A 20,007-nucleotide genomic window follows, 5' to 3' on the forward strand; every position below is an offset into this window, starting at 1 on the left:
AAACCTTAGAAATCTACCTGGTGCCCCATTCTACAGCTAAACTGGCACTCAAGCCACGAGACAAAGTCTTTCCCGCTCTTCCCTCTCCTTTCCACAAGTAGAAGGCCTCTCTCCCTGGCCACCACCACCATAGGCCCGCAGGAAGTACTGCCAGGCTACTGCTGATGTTGACGTGAGGCCCAAGTTTCTTTCAGTCAGATTGTGGTGAATGCTGCCAGTCCTGGGACTTACCCTGCAGGGCAGTGGGCTCCTCTCTGGCCCAGAGCAGGTCCAGAAGTGCCATCTAAGAGGCAAGGCCTGGAACTGGGGGCTGTAAGAATGTGCTTGGTGCTCTACCCCACTGTGTTCGAGATGGTACCTAAGGTGTAAGACAAAGTCCCCTTAACTTTCTCTTTGTTTTTCTCAAGCAGAAGGAGTCTCACCATAGCCACCACTACAGCTGGGAATGTGCCAGGTCTCACCTGAAGTTAGCATGTCTGAATCTGACCCAGGGCCCACAGCATACTACCTGTGTATCACTGCTGGTTATTCAGGGACCAGAGGCTCTTAAGTCAGCAGGTGATGAAACCTGCCAGTACTGGGTCCTCCCTTTCAAGGCAGCGGGGTTTTTTTTTTGGCCCAGGTTGTGTTTAGAAATGTCATTCAGGAGATAGGGCCTATAATAGGAGTCTAATGACTTCCCAGTGCTCTATCCTACTGTGGCTGAGCTGGTATCCAAGAGGCAAGACAATGTTCTCTTTACTGTTTTTCTCCTCTCCTCAAGCAGAAGGATGGAGTCACTTTTGTTGCTGCAAGCTGTGCTGGCCAGGGTGCAGAAGAGGTGTTGCAAGCACTCCTGTAGCCTCCCTCTCTCATGTCTCTCTAGGTTGCTGAAACTCAAGTTCTGACTGCTGGAATGGGCAATTCGCCTCTGGCTATGGCTGGTCTAAATGCTCCCTTCCTGGGTGGGCATTGGCTGAGTTCATCCTGGTTTTGCTTTCCGCTGTGACACGGCAGCAGTGAGTTTATTGCAAAGTCCCACAATCACAGTGCTCTCTTTCTCCTCCAAGGATACTCTGTGCACCATGTGGCCACTGCCGGGGGATGGGAGAGGACTGGTCTTGATGATTCCAGACTGTGTTTTCTACCCTTTTCAGTACCTCTTTCAGTGATAGGAAGTTAAAACTGGGTACTGTGATTGCTCACCTGATTTTTTTGTGTGTAAATAGTTGTTAAATTTGGTGTTCCTGCTGGCAGGGGGCAGGGAGGCACAATTGGTGGAGGCTTCTAGTCATTTATTTTAATGGTTTTTGTTGCATTACATAGGATTTTCTACATACAAGATGATGTAATTTGCAAATTAAGATAGTTTTACTTCTTCCTTTCCGATCTGAATGCCCCTTTTATTTCATTTGTTTCATTGTAATGGCTAAGACCTCTGGAGTAATGTTGAAGCCAACAATAGAGTGAACCTCTTCATCTTGTTTCTGGTCTTTGGAAGAAAGTATTCAGTTGTGATTTTTTTTTTAACTCCAAAGAGGAATCTATCGTAACTTTTTTTTTTTTTGAAGACTAATTTCCTTTTTATTTAAGAGTTTTTCTCTTTTGTTTACATACACAGATATGTGCTGATTAGAAGGCTCACTTGTGCAGTGTGGAGGATAACCAGTGCCTTACAAAATGGGGTTTGGGAGTGACCTGAAGAATTCACATGAAGCAGTGTTAAAATTGCAAGACTGGGAATTACGGTTACTGGAAACAGTAAAGAAATTTATGGCCCTGAGAATAAAAAGTGATAAAGAATATGCATCTACTTTACAGAACCTTTGTAATCAAGTTGATAAGGAAAGTACTGTCCAAATGAATTATGTCAGCAACGTATCCAAGGTAAGAAGAATAATTTCACTATTTGTTATTTATAACATTATAATTGTCCTTAAAATGCAATAGCTCATACTATTGAATGAGCATACTTAAGTCAGCATTCTAAAGCAATGATTCCACAGTTTTACAGAGTATGAAAATCTCATGGAGAAGTTTTTAAAAATTATAAATTTTGGAGTGGCTGGGCATGGTGGCTCACACCTGTAATCCTAGTACTTTGGAAGGCTGAGATGGGAACATCACTTTAGCCTAGGAGTTTGAGACCAGCCTGGGGAAAGTGGTGAAAGCCCGTCTCTACAAAAAATATGAAAATTAGCTGGGCGTGGTAGCATGTGACTGTAGTCCTAGCTACTTGGGAGGTTGAGGTGGGAGGATTGCTTGAGCCTGTTAGATCAAGGCTGCAGTGAGCCGTGGGTGACAGAGTGAGACCCTATCTCAAAAAACAAGACAAAAAATTAGGGGGCTGTACCTCTCTAATATTCTGACTTAATGGGTCAGGTTTGAGAACCATTGTTACAAATTTTGGTTGCTTTTATTAACTCTTCTGGCTTTGGGTCATTTGAACCCTGCTATTTTTCCCTTTTGCACAAACTTTAGTTATAAACCATTCCCTGAATTCTTCTGTGAATCGTTAGTGTTGTGAATCATATGGAGTATTTTAGCACGTAGCTGTTATTTGCTATCATTTCAGTACAAAATTATTAGTATATTGTTGAGTTAGTCCCTCTTAAAACATCCATTAGATGAATAATGTATTTTTTAAATCCAAGATTATTCTGTCATATAAAAATAAGGGCCAGAATTGTACTGTTAATTGTTCTTTGAAAACATTGAAGAAGAAATATTAAACTCTAATAGTTCTTGGATTCTTGCTCTGTTACTTCCAATGTCTTATTTAAATATCATATTTCACTATATTTATTCCAAGTTAAAAATAAATCTTTTTAACTTTAGAATGTTAAAAAAATTAATCTTCTTTCACTTTTGGGTCTTAGGATTTGAGTACATTTTAGAGGAAAACTCTGTTACCTGTGGAGACCGTGTATATAGTGTGTTTGATCAAGTAAGGATTTGTGATTCTGTTAAGAGCCCAGTAATGTTAATATCTTTAACTTCCTTTCTGGGCCAATATCTAGTCTGAAGGTAGAGCTGCCAGAGATGGCCACAAAAAATACAGGACACCATTTGAATTTGCATGCAGTATTTAGGACAAACATATATTAAAAATTATTTGTTATTTATCTGAAATTCAAATTTAACTGGATATCCTTTATTTCATTTGGCAATTTCATCTGTGGGTATAAGCCTGCTATTAATGTTAATGGGAATAGATAGGGAAAGTACTTTTGGTATTTTAAAAGTCACATTTTATTTAATCTTCTTGTTTTTGGTAAGCTACCTGGTGTTTCTGAGTCCAAAGGCTTTCTGCTTCATTTATCCCTCTTGTTTTCTTTTCTTTTTTTTTTTTTTTTTTTTTTTTTTTTTTCTGAGATGCAGTCTCACTTTCTCGCCCAGGCTAGAGTACAGTGGTGTAATCTTGGCTCACTAAAACCTCTGCCTCTCGGGTTCAGGTGATTCTTGTATCTCAGCCTCATGAGTAGCTGGGATTACAGGTGGGTACCACTACACCTGGCTAATTTTTGTATTTTTAGTGCAGATGGGGTTTCATCATGTTGGCTAGGCTGGTCTTAACTCCTGACCTCAAATGATCTACCTGCCTCGGTCTCCTGAGCTTTACCGTAGTCATCTGACCTCATAAATCTTGACCTCCCTTTTGCAGAACACTTAGGTTTTAACTTTTCCTCATATGCGAGTTAGTTACCACTTACCTACTTTTCATTTTCTTACATTCTGTTGACATGTCTTATTTGCCATTGTCACATAGTTGCTATTTTCTTTGTTATTGCTAATTTATACATTAAATCAACAGTTGAACAATGGTTGAGAACTCACAGAAAATCAAGGAGTATGTCAGCTTTTCCTCTTTTTTTTTCTCTTTTAGGATCTTGCTCTGGCATCCAGGCTGGAGTGCAGTGGTACAGTCATGGCTCATTGCAGCGCTGACCTCCCAGCTCAAGCAATCCTTCCACCTCAGCTTTCTAGGGAGCTGACACTATAGGCATGCGCCACCATAACTGGCTAATTTTATTTTTTATTTTATAGAAACGGGGTCTCAGTACATTGCCCAGGCTGACCTTGAACTTCTGGGCTCAAGCAATCCTCCCACCTTGGCTTCCCAAAGATCTGGGATTATAGGCATGAGCCACTGTGACCAGCTATTCTTTCCTCTTAACACAGAAAAACTATGATTTATTCTACCTATAAGTAAAGTCTACCTTTTTTAAAGAGGATTGTGCTTTTCGTATCGTATCTTAAAAAATCTTTGCCTGATGCCAAGTTAAAGAGTTTTGCCTGTGTTATCATCTGGAAATTTTTGTAGTTTTAAGTTTTGTGTGTAGGTCTATGATTTATTTTTATTTAATTTTTGTACATGTGGCAAGCTATGGATTGAAGTTCATATTTTTTTCTTTTTTTGCTTCTGGATATCCATTTGTTCTAACATCATTTGTTGAAAACACTAAGCTTTCTCCGTTGAATTTGCATCTTTGTTTAAAATCAGTTGACCATAATGTGAGTCTATTTTTGTACTCTTTATTCTGTTCCATTCATATTTTTGTCTATCATGACACCAGTAACACATTTAATTATTTGTTCCTTGATAATAATATCAAAGTCAGGTAGTGTACAGTAGTCATCCCTTATTCATGGGAGATATGTTCTAATATCCCCAGTAGATGCCTGAAGCTGTGGATAGTACTGAACGTCCATTGTTGCCAATCAGAATATGTTCTGTTCATGCCTTCCACCCATGCATTTAATTCCTTTTCCATCTTAACTAAGCACTTATCACGCACTATGCATATAACTTTTGCAGTTTGAAGTGCAACATCAAAAATTCAAAGGCACGGATTTCCTTTTTCTTCTTTTTCACAGTTGCATGGATGGAAGATTCATTCTTACCGTAGCTCTTAGCAACCTCAGCATATGTTTTTTTCTTTCCTTAAGTTGAGAACTTTCATCCCTTCACCCAAAGGAGACACTTTCTGGCTTCTTTTTGGCATATCCAAATTACCAGCATCACTATCCTTGCATTTTGGGGCTATTATTAAGTTAAATAAAGGTTCCTTAAACACAAGCGCTGCTATAGCAGGACAGTTGATCTGATAACTGAGATGGCTACTAAGTGAGTAATATTCAAGTAGCATATACAGCATGGATACACTAGACAAAGGGATGATTCATATCCTGGGCAGGGACAGAGTGGGGAGGCTAGGTATTTCATCATACTACTCAGAGTGGTGTCACCTTAAAACTTTCGAATTATTTGTTTCTGGACTTTTCCATTTTTGGACTACGTGCAATCGAAACTGCAGGAAGCAAAACAACAGATTAAGGGGTACTACTGAACTTATATTTTTTTCAAAATTATTTTGTCTTTTCTAAATCCTGTGCCTCTCCTTATGAATTTTAGGAGCACCTTACCAATTGTTTTTTTTTAAAAGGCTACTGGGATTTTGCTTGGAATTATATTGAATGTATAGATAAATTTGGGGAAAATCTATATCTTAACAGTGTTGGGTCTTTCAATAAATAAAAATAGTATACATTTTAAATTGTTTAAAAATAATTCAACTTTTATTTTAGATTCTGGGGGTACACATGCAGGTTTGTTACCTGGATATATTGTGTGATGCTGAGGTTTATGGTATGAATGACCCCATTACCAAAGTAGTGAGCATAATACCCAATAGTTTTTTAGCCTTTCCCCCCATCCTTCCCTCTCCCCTCTAATATTCTGTAGTGCCCATTTTTTCCATCTTTATATCCTTGTGTACCCAATGTTTAGCTGCCACTTAAAAGTGAGAACATGGAGTATTTGTTTTTTTTTGTTCCTGTGTTAATTTGCTTAGGATAATGGCCTCCAGCTGCATACATGTTGCTGCAAAGGGCATGATTTCATTCTTTTTTATGACCATATAGTATTCTATGGTGCATATGTGCTGCATTTTCTTCATCTAATCCACCATTGATAAGCAATGAGGTTGATTCCATGTCTTTGCTACTGTGGATAGTGCTATGATGAACATACAAATGTAGGTGTCTGTTTGGAAGAACTATTTATTTTCTTTTGGCTATATACCTACTAATGGGACTGCTAGGTCTAATGGTAGTTCTGTTTTATTTCTTTGAGAAATCTCCAGAGTGCTTTCCCTAGTGGAGTGGCTGAACTAATTTACATTTCCACCAATAGTGTATTAAGTGTTCCCATCTCTCCACAACCTCACGAGCATGTGTTGTTTTTTTGACGTTTTAATTATAGCCATTCTTATTGCTGTGAGATGGTATCTCATTGTGGTCTTGATTTGCATTTATCTGATAATTAATGACGTTGAGCATTTTATCATGTGTTTGTTGGCCACTTGTATGTCTTCCTTTGAGAAGTATCTGTGAATGTCCTATGCCCACTTTTTAATGTTTTTTTTTCTTGATGATTTGTTTAAGTTCTGTGTAGACCGTTAGTCCTTTTTGGATGCGTGGTTTATGGTTATTTTCTCTCATTCTGTAGGTTGTCTGTTTACTCTGTTGATAGTTACTTTTGTTGTATAGAAGCTTTTTAGTTTGATTAAGTCCCACTTGTCAATTTTCATTTTTGTTGCGATTGCTTTTGAGAGTTTAGTCATAAATTTCTTCCCACAGCTGATACCCAGAATGGTATTTCCCAGGTTTTCTTCTAGGATTCTTATAGTTTGAGGTCTTACATTTAAATCTTTAATCCATTCTGAATTAATTTTTGTACATGGTGAAAGGTAGGGGACAAGTTTCATTCTTCTGCATATAAAGCTAGCCAGCTATCCCAGCACCATTTATTAAATAGGGAGTTCTTTCCCTGTTGCTTATTTTTGATGAAAGATCAGATGGCTGTAGGTGTGTGTTGTTTTTTTTTTTTTAATTTCTGTGTTTTCTAATCTGTTCCATTGGTCTATGTGTCTGTTTTTGTACCACTACCATGCCGTTTTTGTTATTGTAGCTTTGTGGTATAGTTTGAACTTACATAACGTCAAGCCACTGGCTTTGTTCTTTTTACTTAGGACTACTTTGGCTATTTGGGTGACTTTTTGGTTGCATATGAATTTTATAGTAGTTTTTTCCCAGTTCTGTGAGAAATGACAGTAGTTTGATAGGAATAGTGTTGAATCTGTAGATTGCTTTGGGCAGTATGGGCATTTAATGATATTGATTCTTTCAGACCATCAGCACAGAATGTTTTTCCAATGGTTTGTGTCGTCTATGATTTCTTTCAGCAGTGTCTTGTAGTGCTTCTTGTAGGGATCTTTTATTTTCTTGGTTAAATGTATCCCTAGGTGTTTTATTTTATTTTTTTGTTTCTATCGTAAATGGCATTGCATTCTTGATTTTGCTATCAGCTTGAATGTTATTGGTGTATAGAATTGGTGCTGATTTTTCTAATTTATTTTGTATCCTGATTGTTTACTGAAGTCGTTTATCAGTTTCAGGAGCCTTTTGGTGAAGTACTTAGGGCTTTGTAGGTATAGACACATGCCATCAATTAAGAGAGATAGTTTGACTTCTTTTCTTATTTGGGTGCCTTTTATTTTTTTCTCTTGCCTGATTGTTCTGGCTAGGACTTCTAGTACTATATTGTATTGGAGTGGTGAGAGTGTGCATCCTTGTCTTGTTCCAGTTCTCAAGGGGAATAGCTCAAGCATTTGCTGTTCAGTATGATGTGGGCTGTGTGTTTGTCACAGATGGCTATTACTGTTTTGAGTTATATTCCTTCCATGCCTACTTTATTGAGGATTTTTATCGTGAAGCAATGATGGATTTTATCAAATGCCTTTTCTACATCGAGATTATTATATGGTTTTGTTTCTAATTGTGTTCATGTGACAAATTACAGTTATTGATTTGTATATGTTGATCCAACCTTACATTGCAGGAATGAAGCCTATTGGATCATGATGAATTAATTTTTTGATGTGCTGCTTGATTCGGTTTGCTATTAATAGTATTTCATTGAGGATTTTTGTGTTTATGTCCATCATGGATATTGACCTGTAGTTTTCTGCTTTTGTTGTGTCTGCCAAGTTTTGGTATCAGTGTGATGCTGGCTTTTTAGAATGAATTAGGTAGAATTCCCTCCTACTTGATTTTTTGGAATAGTTTCTGTAGAATTGGTACTACTTCTTTGTACATCTAGTAGAATTTGGCTGTGAATCCATTTAGTCTGTTTTTTTTTTTTTTAATTGGATAGTTTTTTTTAATTACTGATTCAATTTGGAGCTGGATATTGGTCTTTTCAGGGTTTCAGTTTCTTCCTTGATATGGTTTGGCTGTGTCCCCACCCAAATCTCATCTTGAATTGTAACTCCCACAATTCCCACGTGTTGTGGGAGGTGACTGAATTATGGGAGTGGGTCTTTCCTGTGGTGTTCTCGTGATAGTGAATGAGTCTCATGAGATCCAATGGTTTTAAAAATGGGAATTTTCCTGCACAAGCTCTCTTTTGCCTGCCATCATCCACATAAGATGTGATTTGCTCCTCCTTGCCTTCCACCATGTTTGTGAGGCCTCCCCAGCCATGTGGAACTGTAAGTCCAGTTAAATCTCTTTCTTTTGTAAATTGGCCAGTCTCAGGTATCAGCAGCGTGAAAACAGATTCATACAGTAAATTGGTACCAGTAGAGTGGGGCATTGCTAAAAAGCTACCTGAAAATGTGATAATGACATTGGAACTGCGTAACAGGCAGAGGTTGAAACAGTTTGGAAGGTTCAGAAGAAGACACGAAAATGTGGGAAAGTTTGGAACTTCCTAGAGACTTGTTGAATGGCTTTGACAAAAATACTGTTAGTGATATGAATGATAAGGTCCAGGCTGAGGTGGTCTCAGATAGAGATGAGGAACTTGTTGTGAACCAGAGCACAGGTGACTCTTGTTTTGTTGCAGCAAAGAGACTGGTGGAATTTTGCCCCTGCCCTAGAGATTTATCGAAATTTGAACTTGAGAGAGATGATTTAGGGTATCTGGCAGAAGAAATTTCTAAGCAGCAAAGCATTCAAGAGATGACCTGGGTGCTGTTAAAGGCATTCAGTTTTATAAAGGAAGCAGAGCATAAAAGTTTGGAAAATTTGCAGCCTGACAATGTGATAGAAAAGAAAATCCCATTTTCTGAGAGAAATTCAAGAAATTTACATAAATAACAAGGAATTGAATGTTAATCACCAAGACAATGGCAAAAATGTCTCCAGGGCATGTCAGAGGTCTTCATGGAAGCCCCTCCCATCACAGGCCTGGAGGCCTAGGAGGAAAACATGGTATTGTGGGCCAGGCCCAGGGTCCCTGTGTTATGTGCAGTCTAAGGACTTGGTGCCCTGCATCCTAGCTGCTCCAGCCATGACTAAAAGGGGCTAAGGTATAGCTTGGGCCATGGCTTCAGAGGGCACAAGCTCCAACCCTTGGCAGCTTCCACGTGGTGTTGAGCTTGCTAGTGCATAGAAGTCAAGGATTGAGGTTTGGGAACCTCCTCCTGGATTTCTGAGGATGTGTAGAAATGCTTGGATGTCCCAGCAGAAGTTTGCCACAGGGGTGGGGCTCTCCTGGAGAACCTCTGCTAGGGCAATGTGGAAGGGAAATGTGGGGTTGGAGCCCCCACACAGAGTCCCTACTGGGGCACTGCCTAGTGGAGCTGTGAGAAGAGGGCCACCGTCTTCCAGACCCCAGAATGGTAGATATACCGACAGCCTGCACCGTGCGCCTGGAAAAGCTGCAGACACTCACCAACAGTCTGTGAAAGCAGCTGGAAGGGAGGCTGTACCCTGCAAAGCCACAGGTGCAGAGCTGCCTAATACTATGGGAACCCACCTCTTGCATCTACGTGACCTGGATGCAAGACATGGAGTCAAAGGAGATCATTTTGGAGCTTTGAGATTTGACTGCCTCACTGGATTTCAGACTTGCATGGGGCTGTAGCCCCTTTGTTTTGGCCAGCGTCTCCCTTTTGGAATGGCTGTATTTACCTAATACCTATACTCCCATTGTATCTAGGAAATAACTAAGTTGATTTTGATTTTACAAGTTCATAGGCGGAAGGGACTTGCCATGTCTCAGATGAGGCATTGGACTGTGGACTTTTGAGTTAATGCTGAAATGAATTAAGACTTTGGGGGACTGTTGGGAAGGCATGATTGGTTTTGAAATGTGAGGACATGAGATTTGGGAGGGGTCCAGGGTGGAATGATATGGTTTAGCTGTGTCCCAACCAAAATCTCATATTGAATTTTAACTCCCACAATTCCCATGTGTTGTGGGAGGAACCCGGTGGGAGGTGATTGAATTATGGAGGCAGATCTTTCCTGTGCTGTTCTCATGTTGGTGAATGAGTCTCATGAGATCTGATGGTTTTAAAAACGGGAATTTTCCTGCACTAGCTCTCTTTTTGCTTGCCGCCATCCACGTAAGAAGTGATTTGCTTCTCCTTGCCTTCCACCATGTTTGTGAGGCCTCCCCAGCCACATGGAACTGTAAGTCCAGTTAAACCTCTTTCTTTTGTAAATTGGCCTGTCTCAGGTATGTCTTTATCAGCAGCGTGAAAACAGACTAATACATTCCTGATTCAATCTTGAGAAGTTGCGTGTTTCCAGGAATTTGTCCATTTCCTGTAGATTTTCTAGTTTGTTTGCATAGAGGTGTTCGTAATAGTCTCTGAGGATCTTTTGTTTTTCTGTGAATCAGTTGTGATGTCATCTTTGTGATTTATTATTGTGCTTATTTTGCATCTTCTGCCTTTTTCTTTGTTGGTCTAGCTAGTGGTCTATCAACCTTGTTTATCCTTTCGAAGATCAAAGTTTTTGTTTTGTTGTTTGTTTGTATGGATGATTGGATATCAATTTCATTCAGTTGTTCTTTGGTTTTAGTTACTTCTTTTCTTTTGCTATCTTTAGGGTTAGTTTGTTCTTGTTTTTCTTGATCTTCTAGGTATAGTATTAGATACTGAATTTGAGATCTTTCTACCTTTTCGGGGTGGTGTTTAGTGCTATATACTTTTCTCTGAACACTGCTCTTGTTGCGTCCCATAGATTCTGGTATGCTGTTTCTCTATTTTCATTTATTTCAGAAAATGTTTTGATTTCTGCCTTAATTTCATTGTTTACCCACAAGTCATTCTGGAGCAAGTTGTTTAATTTCCATGTAATTGTGTGGTTTTGAGATATCTTCTTGGTTTTGACTTCTACTTTTATTTCACTGTGGTCTAAGAGTGTTGTTGGTATGATTTAGATTTTTTTTTAAATTTACTGGGACTTGTTTTATGGCCAAGCATGTGGTTGATGTTAGATTATGTTCCATGTCAGATGAGAATAATGTGTATTCTGTGTATGATACATGGAATATTTCCTAGATTTCTATTAGATCCAGTTGGTCAAGTATTGAATTTCAGGTCAGAATTTCTTTGTTAGTTTTCTGTCTCAGTGATCTGTCTGATGCTATCAGTGGGGTGTTGTGTGGCTGTCTGTGTCTTTTTATAGGTCTAGATGTATTTTTTTTGTGAATCTAGGTGCTTCAGTGTTGGGTGCATATATTAAATATAAGTTAAGTCTTCTTGTTGAATTAAATTCTTTATCATTATTATCATTATTACTTGTTGTCCATTTTTTTTTTGTTGGTCCAACATTTGTTTTATGTGATATAAGAATAGTTTCACTATTCTTTTTTGTTTTTTGTTTGTGTGATCTTTCTCTAACCCTTTACTCTGTGCCTATGGGTGTCAACATGTAAGAATCGGTTTCTTGAAGACAGCAGATGGTTGGGTTTGTTTTTTTAATCCACCTTGCAACTCTGTGCCTTTTAAGTGGAGTAGTTAGGCAGTTTACATTCAATATTAATATTAATATGTGAGATTTTGATCCTATTGTGAAGCATTAGATGATTACTTTGTAGTTTGTATTGTGTGGTTCCTTTATAGGGCCTGTGTGCATGTTTTTGTGGTAGCAGGTATTTTCGTTGTTATTGTTTCCTTGTTTAGAACTCCCTTAAGGATCTCTTGTGAGGCAACCTGGTATAGAATTCCCTTAGCACTTGCTTGTCCGGAAAATATTTTATTCCTCCTTCGCTTACGATGCTTAGTTTGGTGAGATGTGAAATTCTTGATTGGAATTTCTTTTCTTACAGATGGCTGAAACTTCACCCCTAATCTCTCCTGGTTTATAAGATTTCTGCTGAGAAGTCCACTGTTAGCCTGACAGAGTTCCCTTTGCACGTGTGATCTGAACTTTTTCTCAGCTGCCTTCAAGATTTTTTTCTTTAGTTTAGACCTTGGACAGTCTTGTGACAATATGTCTTGTTGCTGTTCATTTTGTATAGCATCTCACAGGTGTTACCTGGATTTTTTGTATGTGGATATCTACCTCTCCAGTAAGATTAGGGAAACTTTTTTTGAATTATTCCTTCAAATATGTTTTCCAGGTTGTTTACTTCTCCTTCTTTCTCAGGAATGACAATAACTTGTAGGTTTGGTTGCTTTACCTAATCCCGTATTTCTCAGGGAGTTTGTTTATTTTAAAAAATTCTTTTTTATTTATTTTTGTCTGACTGCATTAGTTCTGAAGACATGTATTTAGGCTCTGAAGTTTCCTCTGAAGCTTTCAGTTGTCTTTTGAAACTCCTTAAGTGAGTTTTTCAACTCCGTAAACTCTGACTGATTTTTCTTTAAGATGCTTATGTATTCCTTCATTGCCTGGATTGCTTTTGAAGTTTCTTTGTGTTGAATTTCATCCTTGTCTTGGATCTTGTTAATCATTCTTATAATACATGCTTTTCCATGCTTTGAATTTTTTGTTTTGTTTTGTGTTTTAGACAGGTTCTTGCTCTGTTGCCCAGGCTGGTGTGCAGTGGCATGATCACAGCTCTCTGCAGCCTTGATCTTCTGGGCTTAAGTAATCCTCCTATCTTAGCTTCCTGAGTAGCTGGGCCTACAAGTGTGGACCACCATGCCTGGCTAATTTTTGTATATTTTGTAGAGATGGGATATTACCATGTTGCCCAGGCTGTTCTCAAACTTCTGGGCTCAAGTGATCCTCCTGCCTTGGCATCCCAAAATGCTATGATTACAGGTGTGAGCCACCATGCCAAGCCTGTGCTTTAAATTCTTTATCTGTCATTTCTGAGTTTCCAGTTTGGTTACAGACCATTGCTGGAGAGCTGGTGTGATCCTTTGGTGGTGTCACTACATTCACAGTTTTCATGGTGCCAGAATTCTTGGGCTGGTTCCTTCTCATCTGGAGGTGCTGGCACTTCTAATTTTTGTAATTATTTTTGTGCAGGTAGGATTTTTTCTTTTTTCTTTCTTGTGATATTATTGTTATTTTTTAATTTCTCTTTTCCTTTCCCCTCTTTCCTAGGTAGTGTGACTATAGAGAATGTTCAGTAATGTCTTTTTGGCTCTGCCATATGCACTTCTGTTGATGGATTTTATACTGGGCTTTTGTATTGGGCTGTCTTTATATATAAGCCAGTACATAGCGCTTATAGGTAAGAAGTGGCTGTGGCTAACACAGCTGGGTGTGTATACTTGATGCTTGCTTACTGAGAGAAGCTCTCTGTTGCCTCAGGAAATTGATTGATCCGTGTAGTGCACAGTGGTCTAAGTTCCCTGCTCAACTCTCCGGGCTGGGGAGCAAGATGTGTGGGGCCAGACTGGGCAGGCCTGCCTACCTGTCCCCCAGTGGCAGGCAGAAGCACCAGCACTGAGGGAGAATCCAATGGGTGTCCACCAAGTGCTCAGAGGTGTGCCTAGGAAACCTCCTCAGCCCCAAGTTCTTTGCCTGGGGTGAGAGAGTTGGTCAAACTCCTAATCCAGGAGAGTGGGTACTCCAGATGCCTCGACATGGAGAGTACTGCAGCACCACAGTCTCTGTACAGGAATGGTGGGGCAGGTCAGGTTGCTGATTCAGAAGAGTAGGTGCTCCCAGTGGAGATCTGCTTTGGTGTTGAGCAGAGAGGGCCCAGCTGCAATATGGTGTCTTCATAGGAAGGGTTGGATACTCAGTCTGCTGACCTAGGTGAGCAGGTGTTTCAGCTGTCTGGAGATCTGCCTGGAGGTGAAGAAGAGAGGGCCCTCCTTTACCTGTATCTTTGCACAGAAAGGGTAGGGTGGCTCATGCTTCCAATCCGGGCATGCAGGTTCTTTGAATGCCTGGAGACCTGCCCTGGTGAGGAGCAGAGAGGGCCCTATTGCCCCATGATCTATGCACAGGAAGGGTGGGTGGGTCAGCCTGCTTCTCCAGGTGAGCAAGTGCTCCAAGTACCTGGAGATCTGCCTGGCCATGGAATGGAGAGGGCCCTTCTATCCCACAATCTATGTCCAGGAAGGGTAGGGCATCCCAGGCTGCTGAACCAGGCAAGTGGGTGCTCTGAATGCCTGGAGATCTGCCTAGGTGTGAAGTGGAGAGGGCCTCTCTGCACCAAGATCTGTGAATGGGAAGGGTGGGGCAGGTCATGCTGCTGATTCAAGTGAGTGGATGCACCAGATGCCTAGAGATCTGCCTGGGTATGGACTGGAGTGGGCCCCAAAATACCACATTGTATTACTTAATTTTCAAATATATATATATTTTGCCATGGATCTCTTTGTTACTAATTTTAAATTTAATTTCATTGTTTGTCAAGAATCTATTTTGTATCAGTTGAATGTTTAAAAATTTATGAATACTTGTTTCATGGCCCAGAAAATAGTTGGTCTTGGTAAATACTGCATGTGCAGTTGCTAAGAAGTATGTATTCTGCTGTTGTTGGTTAGAGTGTTCTACAGATGACAGTAAAGTGAAGATGGTTGATAGTGGTTTTTAAGTCTTCTATTTCTGTATTAGTCAGGGTTTTCCAGAGAAACAGAAACAATAGGCGATATATATATATATTATATATATATATACATACGCACATATATATACAAATATATATATATGATTTATCATGGAAGTCTAGAAGACACACAATATGCTGTCTGCAAACTGGAGAACTAGGGAAGACAGTGCTGTAATTCAGTCTGAGTCTAAAGGCCAGAGAACCAGAGGTATCTCCTGTGTAAATCCCAGAGTAAGAAGGCCCAAAAACCTAGAGTTCTGATGCTTGAGGGCAGGAGGAGATGAATATCTGTTCCAGAAGAAAGAGAGTGAATTTTCCCTTCCTCCTCCTTTTTGTTCCGTTAGGCTGTCAATAGATTAGATGATGCTTGTCATGGAATCTTCTGGTGGATCTTCTTAGTTGCCTGATTCAAATGCTAATCTCTTCTGGAAACGCTCTCAAAGACACACAGAGATGTGTTTCACCAGCTATGTGTAGTTCCCTTGAGCCAGTCAAGTGGACACATAAGGAATTAAACATCACAGTTTCTTTACTCATGTTTGTCTACCTGTCCCGTCAGTTGAGAGAGGGATGCTGAAATCTCCCGCTGTAACTGTGAACTTGCCTGTTTCTCTTTGCAATTTATTAATCCATTTTTCTTATATTTTGATTCCCTATTATTAGATACATAAATGTTTAGAAATGTTATATCTTCTTGACAAATAAATTAACTTGTTTATCGGGTGGGAAATGTTTAGGATTTTTATTTTCTCCTTATTGATTAGGCCCTTTATCACTGAGAAATTACCTTAACTCTGGTAATATTCTTTGTTGTGAAATCTAAGCTGTCTGATATTAATATAACCACACTGGGTTTCATTTGGCTGTTAGCATGGTATGTCTTTTTTCGTCATATATTTGGTATATTTGAAGTGGGTTTTTGTAAGTAACATATAGTTGAGTCTTGCTTTGTTTCCTAATGTGACAATCTCTGCTATTTAGTTTGTGTGTTTAGACTATTTCATTTAATGTGATTATTGATATGATTAGGTTTAAATTTATCATCTTACCATTTGTTTTCTTCTTATCCTGTCTGCTCTTTTTATGTTCTTATATTCCTTTCTCCTGTTTCTTTTGGATTGAGCATTTTTAAAATGTGACTATTTTTATCTCCTTTATTGAATTATTACCTATAAATGTTCATTGTGTTATTTTAATGGTTGCTTTAAGGTCTATAGTATACATCTATAACTTACTATAAGTCTGTATTTTAGTGATACGTAGAACCTCATCTATAATAATATTCTTGCAAGAGTATACTTCACTTTCTCCCACCTATTCTTTGTGTTATTATTGTTACAACTTTGAATTATATGTGAGTTATAAATCCCATAATACATTATTATTTTTGCTGATTATCTTTTGAATAATTTAAATAATAAGTACATAATTCTTTATATTTGCTCATTGAGTTGCAGTGTATGGTAGTCTTCATTTCTTTATGTAGATTCAGGTTTCTAGCTTGTATCATTTTCTGCTTGAAGAACTTCCTTTCACATTTCTTATAGTGCAAGTCTATTGAAAAAAATTTTAGGTTTGAAAGTGTAAAAATATCTTTATGGTGTCCTTTGTTTTTGAAAACAATTTTTACATGTATAAGATTCCTGTTTGGCAATTTCTTTACATATTTTAAAGATGTTGCTGTATTATCATCTTACTTGTGTTGTTTCTGATGAAAAATTTGTGCCTAATGTTTTTTTCCTCTGGCTGCACTTAAGGTTTTCCCTTTGTTACTGATGTTAAGCAATTCGTTATGTGCCTTTATGTAGTTTTCTCTACATTTTTTGTGCTAGGGTCTTGACCTTTTTAAACCTATGGGCTACTATAATTTTCATCAACTTTGGAAAGTTTTCAGGCATTATTTTAAAAAATAGTTTTTTAGTTCTCCCTCTTCCTTTTCTCTTCTTTCAGGACCCTGATTACCTATGGATTTGGCTGTTTAAAGTTGTCCTACAGTTTACTATGCTGTATTTTTCTTTCTTCTCTGTGTTTCATTGTGGTTAGTTTTTATTGTTGTCTTCTACTTCACTAACCTTGCTTTTATTCAATGTCTAATCGGTTGTTAATTTTATCCACTGTTTTTTTCAGCTCAGATATTTTTATTTCCAACTTCGTTTCGTAACCCTATTAATGAGGTTAACTTTAATTCTTTCCCTGATCACTTATTTCCAGCAGTGTCTCTTCTTCCCTCACTCCTCCTTTTCTGGCAACAATACTTCCTTTCTTGCCAATATTTAAATTTAAATTGTGCCTGTGTACCATTCCTTCATCGTCTTGTACCTGCCAAAACTCAACTTTTCCTTTTGCTCCACGCCCACACTTTAGGGTGGAACAATTGGAGAGAATAAACAGAAATCAAGTAGTTGGGCCATTTCCATGTTAAAAATGAACAAGTCATAAATATCTCTAGTAGTTAGATTTGAATTCCTTTTATATCTTGTATCTCTTGACTTAATATATTTATTCTTTCCTCTAGTTTTGTGAATATATGGAATATAGTCCTTTTTTGGCAATTATTTTTTCATTCTGATCCAGAATTCAATACACAGTCACTTATTTCATTTATTTAATAGTTGTTGTATCTCTTCTGTGATTTTTTATATAGAATACGAACATGAGAAATCACATGAACCTGTGATTTGGTAATTTTTCATTTTTTAATTTATTTTACAGGAAAGGGGTCCCAGTTCAGACCCCAAGGGAGAGTTACTGGATCTCACACAAGAAATAATTCAGGACAGGTCCACAGTGCAAAGCAAAAGCAGGTTTATTAAGAAAGTAAAGTGGTAAAAGTACAGCTACTCCATACACAGAGTAGGGTGTTCCTGAAAGTGAGAGGAGAAATGTGTCCACCGTAGGTACAGTACTTGTTTATATACAGGATAAAAAAAGATCATGGGGAGATGTGCTCTGTTACAAGGGTTTGTGATAAAGGATTACTTTTCTTAATTACTATATTTTGCAAGAATTGATGTTATTATCTTTAAAGCAAAATTAGGAATGCTTCTGTTCTCCAGATATCATCAGGGTATCAGGACACTCCTAAGTCTGGATCTGTTTAGTAAACATTATCAATCTGTTTCCTTAACATAAACATCTAGAGGCTAGCGATACCTAACTTTCTGGGCATGCAGCTCAGCAAGTTGCAGCCTCATTTTTCCTAGCCCTCACTCAAGATGGAATCACTCTGGTTCGAATGCCTCTGTTATTTATAGTTATTTTGAAGTGTGTACATTCTGTCTTTAATCCTGAGGGCATGTTTCTTGTGTGGTTTTCTTTTCTTTTTTTGTTCGTTTGTACTCCTATTGGAGGAAATAGTAGGAGATGGAGACCTAGGTAGCTATCTTTTTCCCCCAACTACCTGGTGTCTATTTTTTCTTCATTCTCTGAGCACTTGTTTACTTTTTGGCATAAGAAGATATTCCAGTCTCATCTTGAATGTTGCTTTCTACATTCCTGGAATAAACCCTTTTTCCTAGGAGTCCTGGTTTCTTTTAGTGGAGAAAATATCTGAACATTCAACCAATTTACCATGTATGGAATTTTAGGTTTCACAGTATTTGCAATTACAAATAATGCTGCAATGGATAACTTTGAATAGATGTATTTTTGTAACATGGGTGTCTTCACGGTGAATTTTTGGAAATGAGATTTCCAGGCCAAAATGTAAATGTACCTGTTATATTATTTATTTTTGTTATATATTGCCAATATAAATATAAATTTGTATTTCTATAAATTTCCTCTGTGGATCTTGTATCATTTTGCATATCCAGCAGAAACATAGGAGGATGTCAGCTTCTACTTAATCTGGGTGACAGAGTTTGTTCTCAGACTTTTGTATTTTTATTATTCTGATAGGTAAGAAATGATATCTAGGGTGCTTTTATTTTATATTTCTCTAAAAAGAGTGAAATTAAACATCTTTCATATGTTTAACAGCTATTGTATTGTTAGGACCTGTTTTCTGTGCTGAAGATGAATTTTACTTTGTGTCTTCTTATTTATGTAAAATTATGTCTGTCTGCATACAGTCAACTTCTGAAATAGTACAGTGATAAATACAATCTTCAAATGATGGGAGGTATTTAAAAGGAAGTATTGCCTTACCTTTTAAACATGAAGTGAATTGAAATATTGGTGATGTTACGTATACCACATAGGAATAAAAAGTAATGAAAAATGCTTTTTGATGAATCAGTCTTATTATTTAGTAGTCACATAATACATATATAATGTAACTTGAGCCTGTACAACTAGGGTTTCAACTATATATATTTTTAAAGCAGTAATTTTTAAGCCTGGATGTAGAGCCACCTCTGCTATACCACTGGATTTGAAAACATTGAAATCTTGGTTGAAATCATTTCAACATTTAAAAACTTGGTTAATGAGAGGATCACTTGAGGCCACAAATTCAAGACCACTCTGGGTAACATAGCAAGACCCTGTCTTAACTAACTAACTACACACACACACACACACACACACACACACACACCCCCCACACCACACATATATACACACATGCTTTAATCTATTAAAAAAAAACCATGAGTTTGTTCCCACACAATTGACATATTAGGAATGATTTGAGCTTAACATTAATTTTGCATTTGTTTATGTCTGAAACCTGAAGATGCACTAGGTGAATGAAGAAAACTATAACTAGCTGAACCATGCTGCATAGGAATACATAGTAGACACACACTTCAGTCCTTTACTGGCTACCTTCACTTACTTTTTGTTGTGAGCCACACTCATCCACATGTGGCATTTCAACTTTCTGTCAAATTTTGAATAACTCTCCCCTTTACAGAATTCGCAAGTTGCAACCTTTCTGAAATTGACTTTGACAAGCCAACTTCAGGTCTTTTCAAAATGAAGTGCCATGTTAATACAGTAGTCATGTGCTTCTTAACATTTAATATGTGTAAAACTATGCGAAGTTTTTTCTGTTAGGTTTCTGTTTTTAAAAAATGTGTCCCTGATTAGTTTCTTGAGTATTATGCCTTTAACCCCATTTGTCCATAAGCCCTGTGGTTTTTATTTTGTAATTTTTGTACAATCTCATGGTTATTAGGCACAAAAATATTTTTTTACAGTAGAACTTATACATTAGAATTAGTTGTGGAGCTTTAAAGTACTGATGTACAGACCCCATCCAC

General features: G+C 38.0%; 1 protein-coding gene across 12 annotated transcripts in view; it reads left to right on the top strand.

Annotated features, from left to right (window-relative positions):
* The window catches only part of FER (FER tyrosine kinase), a 463,830-nt gene that overhangs the window by 55,244 nt on the left and 388,579 nt on the right, over nucleotides 1-20,007 (top strand). For 11 of the 12 annotated variants that reach the window (XR_010114476.1, XR_010114474.1, XR_010114475.1 and 8 more), the window contains one exon: nucleotides 1,601-1,866. Coding sequence is in view for 9 of the 12 variants with exons in the window: in XM_063612887.1 (XP_063468957.1) it covers nucleotides 1,660-1,866 (207 nt within the window). In the remaining 3 variants the exon portion in view is untranslated. Of the gene's footprint in view, nucleotides 1-1,600; nucleotides 1,867-20,007 lie in introns of those variants that run through there. The other variant, XM_063612889.1, reaches the window with a different exon arrangement.

This window comes from Symphalangus syndactylus, chromosome 11 (assembly GCF_028878055.3).
Source record: "Symphalangus syndactylus isolate Jambi chromosome 11, NHGRI_mSymSyn1-v2.1_pri, whole genome shotgun sequence".
Classification (NCBI taxonomy): Eukaryota; Metazoa; Chordata; class Mammalia; order Primates; family Hylobatidae; genus Symphalangus; species Symphalangus syndactylus.